This window comes from Podarcis vaucheri (genome assembly GCF_965113315.1).
Source record: "Podarcis vaucheri genome assembly, chromosome: 2".
NCBI classification, from domain to species: domain Eukaryota; kingdom Metazoa; phylum Chordata; class Lepidosauria; order Squamata; family Lacertidae; genus Podarcis; species Podarcis vaucheri.
Genome location: NC_138760.1, coordinates 82,189,678 through 82,203,456, shown reverse-complemented (window position 1 = coordinate 82,203,456; position 13,779 = coordinate 82,189,678). Strand labels below are relative to the sequence as shown.

Below are 13,779 nucleotides of genomic sequence, written 5' to 3'. Positions count from 1 at the left end.
GCAGATAATAACTTGAAGCTAGAATAAAAGGACTGGGAAAATAATAATAAAAAAGATATTCACCTAGTTCAGATGGATGAGAGATTAGGCACCAGGCACACAGTGTGCCAAAGACTGTTCCTTAAGAGCTATTATCCTATTGGATGCACTGTAGCTCTTGGGAAATGGATTGCCCTTTCTTTCAAAACGCATTTACAGTGTGATCCTATATACATGTCTACTTAGTAGTATTTCCCACGGAGTTTAGTGGGGTGTACTCCTAAGTAAATGAGCTTTAAGACTGCAGCCTTACTCAACAACACAATTGTTGTGTGTGCTTTAATTCTTCAGTTCAATGCTCCTTTTACTATGTAGAACGATTTTTGTCTAAGCTAGATAGCAAGGCACACTGTGCCTTCGTCAGCTTCAAATGTACATAATGAATTCAAAGAGCAGGTCAACTGTCACAGAATATGTTTGTTTTACCTGGAGAACTCGGGAAGTTAATAAACAATTAACAAAAGAACAAGGTGTCTCTGTACTCCATTGTCAATGTCCAAGGTGTGCATGGAAACCAAAGCACATGAAACAACTCACACTATATTGTGCATTCCCTGCAACATTTCTGGGAAAACGTATGAAGGCAAATGAATGATTTCAGTGCATTGAACTGTGAAGTTTCACTCTGTCAAGTTACAAAAGAAACTTTTTATTTATGTCTGAACCTGGTTCCATGTGTTCCTTAACACACACACACAGAGAGAGAGAGAGAGAGAGAGAGAGAGAGAGAGAGGCTTTATGTACTAAGGAACTGAGTAAAATACCAATAAATGTCTTTGCAATTGCATGGTGATTGCATGTGTTTCTCTGTGTTAAGGGTGTGTGATTGTGAGCATGACTTACCCCACACACTTTGAATCTGGCCCATTCCACAAGTGGAATGCTGCACCTGACAGCCTTCCACTTGGACAATCTGGCTCTCAGTCCAAATAGGGTTCCCCACCCCTGCCACAGTACACAACAGTTACAAGTTAAATTATCTTCCCCGCATTATTTTGTTAGGATGCTTATTTGGGCCTGTTCATAACAAAGGTGAGTGGATGATGGTTAATGGATTGAGGTTGAATCCCAATAAGACAGAAGTATTGTTTCTGGGTGACGGGGGGCAGGCCAATCCTGAATGGGGTAACTGTGCCCCTGAAGGACCAGGTGCACAGCCTGTGGGTCATTTTGCACTCACAGCTGTCCATGGAGGTGCAGGTTAATTCTTTGTTCAGGGCAGCTGTCTACCAGCTCCATCTGGTATTCCAGCTGAAACCCTACCTGACTGTGCACTGTTTCACCTGAGTGGTGCTTGCTCTAGTTATCTCCCGCTTAGATTACTGCAATGCATGCTGCGTGGGGCTTCCTTTGAAGGTAACTTGGAAGCTACAACTAATCCAGAATGCAGCAACTAGACTGGTAACAGCCCTGTGGAACACCCTCCCATCAGATGTCAAGAAGATAAATAACTATACAACTTTTAGAAGACATCCGAAGGCAGTCCTGTAAACAGAAGTTTTTAATGTTTTATGGTGTTTTTATATTATGCTAGAAGCCACCCAAAGTGGCTGGGGTAACCTAGTCAGATGGGTGGCATGTAAATAATAACATTATTAATTATTATTAAATTATTATAGCTGTGACCTTGGCTGATTTAGCACAATAATTCTAAAACTGAAAGAGAGAGACAATGGTATTAAAGGAAAGAGATCCAGGACTTACAGTACTTCACTGACTGTGCTGATCCTACTAGTTTTTTCTGAGTTGACATGGGGTTTTTTTTATCTCTGTGTGGCTTGCTGGTGACATGCATTCTGAATCTTGTAACAAGACAAGGACACTTGCTAGTCTCTCCCTTTTCACATTTCAGGGTTTTTCCCTCCTGGGAACATTTCTTTCAAAAGCACATTAGTATATGACCTAATACAGCAAAAATAAAAGCTGAGCCTATATATTTTATGTTTAAATTGACTCCAAAGTAGTGTTCCATGTGCAGTTTAGGGATATTTTTACAATGTGAGCAGCTAAGAAGACCAAAGGGAAGGGGGGACAGAAGTGTGACATGACACAGTGTGTAGTTCAGTTCCAATTTTTATCATCTTTTTTTTGCGAGGGGAGGGGATCTTATGTCTGACCATTCAATTCATATGGTGAATGCTTTAATAACTTTTTAAAGAATATTTGCATTTCAGAAAAACAAGGAACTTGCGTCAGAATGTACTGGCATCTGCCAAAAACTGTCAGAACTCACACTGGTAAGTCTTTGAATTTGTGTGCATCTACAACATGAAATGAACCATTTACTTGGACAGTGAAGAACCCTCAGGTTCTGGACTGATTCTACTCACCCAGGCTGGCCACTAGATCATCCTGGAAAAGCAGGAGTATGTAAAGATTTCCCATTCTCATTAAGCCTTGACTCAGCACCATGGCCTTCCTGAGCTATTATGTGTTTTTGTATCCTTTTGTTGTTCTTTGGTCCTGACTTCCGGCTTTCAGTTCTATGCCCTACTCTTGTCTCCTGCTTCCCAAGTCATCTTAAAACGCTGCCTGTGACCCAAGTCTTGGCAGCAACACAGCAAAATCCACCTCACCCCTTCGCTAGCTTGAAACGATGTCAAGCAAATCAACAAGGTCATATTGATACTTAGGAACAAACTACCACAGAACTGTCTCTGAAGAGAGTGACAGCAGCAGCAGAAGAAGAAGAGGAGGAGGAGGAGGAGGAGTTTGGTTTTGATATCCCACTTTATCACTACCCGAAGGAGTCTCAAAACAGCTAACATTCTCCTTTCCTTCTTCCCCCACAACAAACACTCTGTGAGGTGAGTGGGGCTGAGAGACTTCAGAGAAGTGTGACTAGCCCAAGGTCACCCAGCAGCTGCATGTGGAGGAGCAGAGACGCGAACCCGGTTCACCAGATTACGAGTCCATCGCTCTTAACCACTACACCACACTGGCTCTCAGAACCAGAACACCACCTGTTGTCACCTGTAGCTCACAACATATCATAAATGATCTATAGCTCAGTCTGGACCACAATGCCTCCCTCTCACAGACCGTTGGAGATATTTGCTTACAGACAGTTTCCTAACCTAAAAGAGCTGCTCAACAGCAACAACAAACAACATAAGAGAGAAACAAACCCAGGGACTAAATCCAAGCCCTGGTGCTTATTCTCTCCCCATGTATGATTAGGCAAAATAATTACCTAATAATGTCGGTCACAACATTAAGGGTTCAATCACCTGCTCCTTTTATAACCTGACAATATGCTATCATCTGCCAGCAACACCTTTGGGCATTCTAAATGAAGTAAACTGGCCAGTCGCTATGCAAAAGAATAAATGGACACAAATCTGACATCAGAAAGGGCAATATTCAGAAACGGGGGGGGGGCATTTCAGCCTCCCAGGATACCCTGGTGATGAAAGGATCTTCAACAACAAACTCCAGTTGAACCTGCTGAATTACGACTTATGAAGAATGCCTACAGTTGCATTTCCTTAGTGACGACCCTTGTAGGTGAAAACAGCATACGCACAGCATTCACTCCCTGCAGTAAGGTAAGAGCGAACTTCTTTCTATGCAATCTTGCATTTTTTAATTGCTAATCGATTTCACTGTCACCAGGGAACCACCGTTAGCAACATTTCAAGGTACGGTACTTGTTTTGAGGGCCCATGTGTTATATTATCTCTAAAAATCACAACTAGGCTTTTCAAAGCTAACTTACTTGAAAAGTTCACACAGCAATAGTCCATAACTTGTCTTGTCTAATTAGTTCATCAAATACTTGCGCTTCAAGGAAGCAGTAAATTGAAATGGTTCAGGAAAATAATATGACCTTCTTTAATATGTTCGTTTTCACCTAGGCAGCATTCAAAACACAGATGTAAACTCATTTTCACTAGGGTACACATTAAAGAGAAACAGAGGCTAACACAATAATTTTTAAACAGCAGTGGGGTAAGCTTGTTATATCCTCAGTGGGATCTTCATCCACACAACTGCAAAGGTAATCATTTAAGCAAGTAAAATATGTTTTACTTTCAAGTTGTATCAATTAGTGAAGCTGAAAGCACTTTGCCAGTGCAGTGCCAGTGTTTCTCAGTTACAGTTAAATGATTTTGCCTTTGTTAGATTTGTCAGATTTCAGTTCACACACAAATACACATGATGAATAAGCAGGGAAAACACTGTGCTTGGCCTTTTGGCAGGACCCACTCGGTGTATCCACTCAGGATCTATCCACTTGCCTCTCTCTCCTGGCTCATCTTTGATGTATGGGTAGCGAAGAGCCACAAGCAGAAAGAGAGGCTACTCTATACCTCTAATCCACAGAGGGATCCCTGCATAAAAGATAAGGCTGTTTCATCAGCTCTTATCCCATAAGGTTTAATAACTGCACTCAGGATATTACTTACATGAAGATTTAGCCTGCTGCAGACACTTTATTCATAATTGTGTCTCTGTTTATCCAGTAACTTGTTTATTGTCTTTTTATGCAGTTTCTGATATCTCTTAGTTTAGTAAAGGAATCAAGGTAAAAAAAAGTATCTTGAATTAGAAACCTGGAGCTGATCTCACCCTTAGCTGGCTGCTCTGTCTATTGCTACTTAATTATCAGAAACGAGCAAACTCAGATCTTCTCCTTCCCCTTTTAAATGCCATAATGCCCAGATTTATGGTACTTAACATAGTGGTGGCAATTCTCCTTGTGTGTCTCCCAACCACTCCTATCTCACACAGAGGGCATGAGCAAGAGGCTGTTTGTAATTATTACATTTGTATCCCATGCTTGCTCCAAGGAGATCCTGTGTTCTTCCCTTTTTATTTTGACTTCAATCATAGGACATAGACTGGACAAGAGATACTGGCTAACCCACGGTCACCCAGTGAGCCTCTTCTTGTGACTTCAATGTTTTTACCGCTGAAACCAGCACATTTTTTTCTTGAAAGAAAACCTGACCTATAGATGTGGGAACAACTACAACTGGGTCTTCCTAACAGGCCTAATCAAGCCACATACTGCATTTTGGATTGTGAATCCTTCTAGTGAACTCCCATGCAGAGCACTTTGCAACAATCCAATCTGGAAGTTACCAACTATGGAGTACAGTAGCAAAGTCATCTCTGTTGAAAATAGGTTGTACCTGGGCATAGGCACTACTAGCCACCAAGGCCACCTAAGCCTCCATTGTCAATGTTGGACCAAGGAGTACCCTTAAGCTATGGAGAGTCTCGTTCCAGGGGAGTGCAACCCCATGGATGACAGTTCTTGCCTCTTCTTGTGACTTCAATGTTTTTACCACTGAAACAAGCACATTTTTTTCTTGAAAGAAAACCTGACCTTTAGATGTGGGAACAGCTACCACTGTGTCTTCCTAATAGCATTATCAAGCCACATATTGTAAAAGAATATCACTAAAACAAAAATATACCAAGTAAGAGAATTCTATTATGTTTATATTTGTTGTTTAGAGAATAAAAGTGATGGGCATTATGTATTTATTTGTTTACTTGTGAATCTCCTTCTACATTTGTTTGAAGGCAATTTACAAACATTACAGCTAAAAATAAGGTTTTTTAAAAAAAAAATACAAAAAAAGCTGAAGGTGTGTTTTAAAACAGTGCAAAATGAGCACCTAAGGCAGAAACCAGCAGGAAAAACTAGTTGAAACAAGAATGTATTCAATTGTTTCCCGAAAGTACAGATAGCGGGCACCTTTTGTATCTCAGCAGTTTCCACAAAACATGTCACAAGCCAAGTCAACAGATCACATGCCAAGTCTAGGGATCGCATAAACAGTTGAGGGATTCCATGCCCCCCGGTAGATTAACACAATGAAAAATTCCAAATAATAGAGTAGGAAGAAATCACAGATAATGTAATCCAAACTTCTGTTGATTCTTTCACCCGAATCTTTCCCCATCCCATTCACATTTAAAACACATTGCTTTAAAGCTGAGGACGTTTCCCTGTTGGATCTTGCTTTTACTCTTGCTTCAACAGTCAGCTGGCAACTACTACTTGCTCGTGTTTCAACCCCTGCAGTTCTGGAGGTCACACCAACATTTACTGCCCATGCCTCCTGAACTATAGAAGCAAAAATATAGCTGTTTTCATGCCATCAGATTTTTAATCTTATTGCTTGTCATATTTTCATTCATTATGTGAAGCTACACTGTGTCTACTTCTGTACCTTAATACTATAAAAAATAGTGCACAATTATTAACCTTCATTCTATATAGTATTTGTCGTCTAAGCTGCACTATTCCAGCCTATTAGAAATCCTGCCAAACATATATTTCAGTATTATGTATACTTCAGCCTTTGATATGCTCTTTCCTAGTACATAGGCTAATTGACAAGATAGAAGGCATCAGCCTCCTAGGCTAAATTCTGAATCTCTTGTGGAATTGCCAGTCTTCACTCCTTTCCATCATTCACGGCACACATGGAATTTGGTACTTGTACCTTAAATACAGATTACTTTTGAACTACTTTGTATTGCAGACTAAATGGAATTGAATAGCCTGTTCTGCTAAGCAGGATTAGATTTCTTCATTGTTGCCTCTTCCGTAAATAATGCAATATAGAATCCTTCTGAAGCTAAACTATGTACTGTGTTCGCAACAAGGTTATGCAACTGAAAAATTGAACTATAGATTGTACTGTACACATCCCAAGAGTTTGGTCTTAAATGTCTCAAATATATTGCTATATTTAATTGTTCTCACAGAGAATACAAAACCATGCCCAATGCACACTAAATCTACGTGCCAGATACTGTACATTTCATGATATAGTACTACATATTTTCAACAGCTTAAACAAAATGTCCAAAGAAACATATCTTGTATAGAAAGTCTATTTCCCCCCATGCTTAGTATATTTATATTGTTCTGAAGTTAAAACAAGGACCTCATTTGAAAGCGTATTAATTCATGACAATTTAATAGCTAAAAGGTTTTGTCTAGCAAGATGTTTTAAAACAGACCACGGTTTCCTACAGTACAACCAACATTTCCTCTAGCCCACACTTCCTCTAATATGGGAATAAGGAGAATGATAGTTACTTCAAAGTATAAGAAAAAGTATTTAAATATGTGGCCTGGTTTCTATTTTAATAAAGACTCCCATGTTTATTTCAAATAGCACATTGTCCTTATCATTACTTCGGAATGAACTACAAGCTAGCAAGCCTATAAAGCAAAATGTTTTGATTCATGTACTTCTGGCCTTGTTTCTTGGTCTGCCCCAAAAGTGTAACCTCACATATACCTATGCGGAATAAAATTTACCTAAAATTAGGGCTGCCAAGTTACCAGTCCCAACTCTTGCTAGGATAAATGGCCATTGCCAACAGTTCCACTAACCTAACATCACATAATACAATGACAGCGACAGAGACATGGACTATTAAACAAACAAAATTAGGATCAGAATGTAAATAGGGATAAATCTTGGTACTTCTGCTTTCCTGATTTGTTAATCAAACTGTCTTTTACATTACTATAAGCAACTTTCCCTACACAGAAAAAGGATGTTTTGTGTAATGCACTAAAATGGGGGACAATGAATAAAGTGTCCAAAGGTGATTACGGGGGGGGGGGGGGATTATGTGACTGTCTTTCAGACTGTGGCACAGACTACAGGTCAATGTTTCAAGCATCCAAAGCAAATGCAGATACATAAACAGAGATGGCATACATGAACAGAAGGTATAAATACTGCAGAATAGCAAGAATAATATGAAAAATAATGTCGTTCACATGGATACACTGAGCAGGATTGCATGTATGACCTAGCAGAAAATTTAATGGAATTCTTCAAGGATTTTTCTCATGCATTTCTCTAAAAATAATTCTGCCTTAAAAATCAAGTTAGCATATTTAACAACTTTATAAGAGCAGCACTATTTTTGGACTCTCGCACAGCACAAGCTTTAACAGTGGCTATATTTGTCTCAGTCTGCTCCTCTCTGAAGCATGTAAAATAAAATGTACGATAGAAACCTGCTTTGCGAAAGAAGGATTACAGCAATGCACACACAAAAAGCCCTGAACCTCTGGCTCTAGTGGGAAAAGAAAACTATATCATTGCCTACCTTCTGTTGGCGATGTTTTCAAGTGTCTGCAGAGGCCCTCAGTGTCCCCATATGTCTCTTTAATTTTTACTACTGCTTCTGTTCCTCGAAGTTCCATGAGGGAGCGCAGATCCAGAAGCGTGCACCCAAATTCTCCTGCATGATTGGCCTCATTTCTTTGGTTCTTTGAATAAAAATCGCTATTTGTCATGTCACCCATTGTTGCTGATGGTATTGCTCCACACTGCACTGTATGCAGCTCAAAAATTTGCAAGGGTGGAAACTCAAGTTCCGGCCTAAACAGTAGAACGAATCCACTTTATGCCGCCAGTAGTAACAGTTGAGAAAGCGAGGAATGACTGATGTGTCTCTGTCCACAGAATGGCTGCTTTCAAGGTTGCAGACCAGTTCCACCCCATTCACCGTTTCCCATTATGCTGCACCCAGGCTGTTGGCATCTACATGATCATCGCTTCCTTCAGACCTTAAGAAATAAATACAGAGCACACGTTAGAAAATGGAGCAAGAGGCACTGAAATTTATTCCATCACCAAACCATGAAATGGGGCTTAAAAACAGAAGCCCGTCACACAGAAGGCTTTACAACAGCCCTGTGAAGATTTCACAAAATTACAGTATTAGCTGACTCCACAGAACTAGCTGTGTCACCCACAAGGCTCTTTCCAGCTCCAGCAGCAATAGCGGCAGTCCTTACTTTAATCAAATCCCGAGCGCACAAGCTAAATGAGATGCCTCATGAATATTAATAAGTATGCCATTAGCCCAACAGCCTCTGGTAGTGGCTCTTGTTCACACTGCTCTGTCAAACTTTCATCTGACAAGAACACACACACACACACACACACCTATGAAGTAATAAAAATTAATTGAGAACTATTACTTATGTTTTCATCCATTATAGAAACTGTTTTTCAGTTCAAGGAAAGTGAAATTGAAAACAGGGCATTTTCATTTCCAATCTGGAATACATTTAAATAAATTGAGCTTTGCAGCTTCGAAGATAAACACAAACATGAGGAAGATAATAAAAAAAAAACACTTGAGTGCTTAGACTAAACAGCAAGTCCTCTGTGTCATACAAATGGGGAAAGTTGCTCTCCTTCAGCACCACCTGTTATCTGACTCACCAGCACATTTGATACCCTTACTTAGTGAGAGCTGAATATTCCTTTGCAGAACTCCAAACAGGCAAACACACCTACCTTCAAGGGACTTTAATGTGCAATAGCCAGATACACAGAGATTATCTGTGAGAAAAAGCAGTTATTTAACATATTTTAAAATTCTCTTTCTCAGACACATATACTAATGAGCTCTGGACAAAATGCTGAAGCTAGCTCTTATACTTCGGCACGAAGAATTCAGCTAAGATTAAAGGGTTTTGTTTTCTTTAAGTGGGTTAGTGCCTGTCCATACTTCGATAAACTCAAACCTTTGAAAATATTTTTTGCTGTTCTGCACAGCTGAAAAAAGACATTTTCAAACCCTAATATGACACCTTTTAGAAGCCACATGCATGCATTCCTCTTACAGAAGGAATCCAAGGATGTGTGAAACACACAGGAGAATTTCTGCAGTTGTTATTACTTTCCTGGTCCAGAGCAATGGATGTCTGTGGGAGTTTCACTGGCTCAACAGAAAGTCTGTCAGACTGCGTGGGAACACAGATTGCTCATCACTTCATTAAATATATCACTTTATCAATTATTTCATTTAATCCAGACCCAGATGTCATTGCAAAAGTGTTTTCCTCTTCTGGTTGCATTATCTCATAGTTTTTGTAATTAATATATTTCACTCCCACTTCCCACTCTAACATAAAAAAGTAATCAAAACAGATGGGGAAGCACTTAAGGACTCAACTGGACATAAAGTAGGAAAGAGCCGCCAGCATTAAAAAAACAAACAAACTTCAATGCAGCTAATTTGATTAGGGAAGTGTTATTGATGGGATGGGGAGCTGTCCTCTTTTTAGCCAGTTCCCCACTCCAAAGCACCCCTCACCACCAAAGCTGCTATTTGCCACAATGGGAAAATGTCAGGGATTGCCAACCTTTTTAGGTGACATTTGAATTTTTCATGTGTACAGTGGATACCACCCCCTCTTGCTACTTCTTTGCCCCTTTCCTGGACCAACCCCCACACATATCAGGAGACATAAAGGGGGGGGGACATGTACACTTGCGCAAACATACACACCTCACTTTTCTAAGGGTTAAGGGGGAATGTCAGGTCCAGTAGACTTCACCTGAGCCTTGGAAAAAGTGGAAAAGAGCACGAGTCTTCCTTCAGTTATATGTACTTTTCAAGGTAACCACCCTCACCACCTCATGACCAAGGGGCAGTGAAGAAAGGAGCTCAGAGGCTTTGCCGGCATGAATGGAAGACCTCAGTGGCGCACCATTGCCCACAGACACAACATTGGTGACCTCTGCTATAAGTACAACAGGCAAACTGGGGGAGCGGCACAGAGGGGCAAGGGTTTGATATATCCTCCACAAATGCAGCTTCTCTGACCAAATTTGCAGCCCCATCTTTTTAATGAAACCGCAACAGTGATCCTGATCCCAGATCCCCTGGATGATATTTAATTTGATCCTCAATATTTATACTTGTAGACAGGTCTGTTAGCACGAAAACTTATGTCAGACTGGATGGGATCACAGGAAGTCTCTGAGCCTAAAAAAGATTAATATCTCACGAGAATTCGACATATAACACTAAAAACACAGGAATGTTTTTGAATATTCACTCGATTTGATTGATGTGTTGCATTTTACAGTTCCAGACAAATATTTCATCTGGTATAGTCACATATTTCATATTACCACAGAAATAGAGCTGCAGCCTTAGATTCTTCCTTCACAGCTTATCCCTTCAGCTTACATAGGAAAATATGATAGGATTTACACATCCCTAGAAAAGCGTCTGTGCAAAAGTGATGTACCACTACATTCTTTGAAGTAACTATTAGTTGAAATTTGGGCAATGAGTGCTTTATGTAAATACACCAGTTGCTTTTCCTTAATACTATTAATGTTGAATTTTCATACAGAGAATTAGAGATGCATCTACATTCCTCACAGGATGTTTTTCAACAGGATAGTGATGCGTACAGTGTGCGTTCGGTTCACACTTCCATCAGCGTGTATGAATATTTGTTCCAGCTCTTGTAAATATCACTGAGTCATTTTTGTCAGCCAATGTCAGCCAATGATACTGTTTTCTCACATCCAACGAAATAATTTGCCTGTTTAATATTTTATTTGACCTTCAATTAAATATTAACCAACAAAAAAGCAGCAGATAGTCTACTCGTGGGACTACATACCTCTTATTAATGTTTATCCATTGGCTAGGGGATTCACTTAATGGCACAACCCCCTGGGAAATAGCATATCTTGTGTTTCTGGAAGGCAGGTCATAAAATGCAGAAAGCGCAGAGCATGACTACCATTATCCACTGATAATGCAGCTCTATAATCCCATGGAACAAGATATGCAACTTTCATTCGATCCTGAAATCTCTTTTATGAAAAGGCCAGGAAGTCTGCCAAGGAGCCTAGCAGTTTGCTGTAACTGAAACAAACACTGCCCTCAGACTCTTACTCAGTGATTAGCGCAATTGCTTCATAAAAGGCCGGGAATCTGAAACAAGGAATCAGAAGCTCCCAAAGACTTGGAGTAGTGACATTCTAGAATACATTTTAAAAGTGGAAATATGAATTATCCTCCCTCAATTTACATTTCACTTGCCTAATTAAGTTTCTGTTTGGATTTGGAATGTTAGCATGTTGATGCCTGCATGTGTGGGGCTGGGATCCAAACTATTTGTGATTCCAAATATGTGAATAAATACATGAAGAAGTGAGGTATCACTGTCATCATTATCCTGGTCCATATCAACAAAATTGGGTTTCCTGCTTCTCTCCTTCTTCCTGTATCCAATTTAGAAGAAAGTTCTTTGACAAAAGGAGTCTGTCATTATGTATTTCCACAGTGTCAACCAAATGACCTCCAATCTCAACCTCCAATCTCTAAAGCTCTATTAGAGTACAGCAAATAATGATTTCTTATCATTATTTCTTCTTTTGCCTCAAATTGCTCTGTCACAGTTTGCAGCAGGCTTCACTTAGATGATGATGCATTTTAGAATGCAAAGAAGAAAATTAAGTAGGTCCAGCAACTCTATCCTAATGTTGAACTCTCAATATTTAGACAATATTGATATAAACAAGAAAGATCAGACCAATTTTAGCTTACTTCAAATATCGATATGCTGTTGAACTGGATTTTGCTTTTATAAACAAAATAGATTTTGAAAATATATAATTGCACATTGGGGAAATTTTATGGCCCTAGTCTTTATCCTGTAACCCAGCAGTCTTACCAGACTATTTTTGCCCCCCACTGCAATATATTTACCAAACTCCAACAAAGAGTTTCCTTAAGTAAAGTGGTCCAAAGTCATGACAGCCTCCATATAGGCACATATTTAGAACCTTTCACAGATGAAAATGGTAACATGTTTGTAACATTCGAAGGATCACTTTGCAATCTCCAAGCTCTATTGTTACATATTGCTGAATGCCTTCACAGCTTGGCCTTATACAGTGGTACCTTCAGTTGCGGACGGGATCCGTTCCGGAGGTCCAGCCAGATCCCGAGGTTTTAGCAACTGGAGAGACTGCTTCTGCGCACGCACACGTGGCGGTAGAGCGCTTCTGCGCATGTGCGCAGGGCAAAAACCCAGAGATATACTTCCTGGTTTGCCACTTACATAACCCAAAGTTTGCATAACTGGAGGGATACATAAGCGGAGGTACGACTATATTATGGTCATTTAACCTGCAACCCTAACCTAGAACAGTCACTAATATAACTTTTCTTTCTTGTATCATTCAAAAAATACTGGGCCGCCAATTGCCTACAAACAGTACACACTAGCAATAACACACCTCTAATTAAAATGAATAGATTTTGGAGAGCCACTGCCAGTCAAAGCAGACAATATAGGGCTAAATATACAAATAGTCTGACGTGATAGAAGTCAGCTGTCGATGTTTTCATGTTCAACAAGCTGTTCTGAACTTCCCTTATCAAAAGAAAAAATCACCCTTGTAAGTCTGTAGATATTTCCAAGGACGTCTACAGTACATTGTCACTAGGATGAAACAAGCTTGGAAAGGACAGATAAGGCTGCCTTTTACTAATGTTGCAGAATAAGAATCATGGAAAATCTGACTCAACTCAAATGTTATTGTAAAACAAACAAAGAGCTCTTTTTTTGGGGGGGTACCAGTCAACAAACTATGTGTGCTTAACACCCATGAGATATAAGTGCATGTAGCAAGTGTGCATTGGGTGTTTAGGGGCCAAATAAGGAGGGGGATCAGATATTTAGGATATAGGCATAGCAAGATTACAAACAAAAACAATGCTTGTTCCATCCATATTAATGGCCATAACACAATAGTATGAACAAGGGAACATAAAATTACATACATGTGCCATTTTAGCAGTGCTCAGAGTAGGAGCAAAGTAGAAGCACAAAATACAATCAGGGACTGCAGCTGCCACATGCTAACCACAAATGGAGCCAATGAACACTGCAATGTGGACACATCCAGCCATACACCACTG

At 39.8% G+C, this 13,779-nt stretch overlaps 1 protein-coding gene and 1 long non-coding RNA gene across 19 annotated transcripts in view; one reads left to right on the top strand and one right to left on the bottom strand.

Annotated features, from left to right (window-relative positions):
* Positions 1-13,779, top strand: part of LOC309526090 — a 399,393-nt gene that overhangs the window by 22,859 nt on the left and 362,755 nt on the right. The gene's annotated exons all lie outside the window — the stretch shown is intronic.
* ATP2B2 (ATPase plasma membrane Ca2+ transporting 2) overlaps positions 1-13,779 on the bottom strand; it is a 358,314-nt gene that overhangs the window by 123,632 nt on the left and 220,903 nt on the right. For all 18 annotated transcript variants that reach the window (XM_082211882.1, XM_082211878.1, XM_082211885.1 and 15 more), the window contains one exon: positions 8,137-8,599. In XM_082211882.1, the coding sequence (XP_082068008.1) occupies positions 8,137-8,335 (199 nt within the window). In that variant the 5' untranslated portion in view covers positions 8,336-8,599. The remainder of the gene's footprint in view (positions 1-8,136; positions 8,600-13,779) is intronic.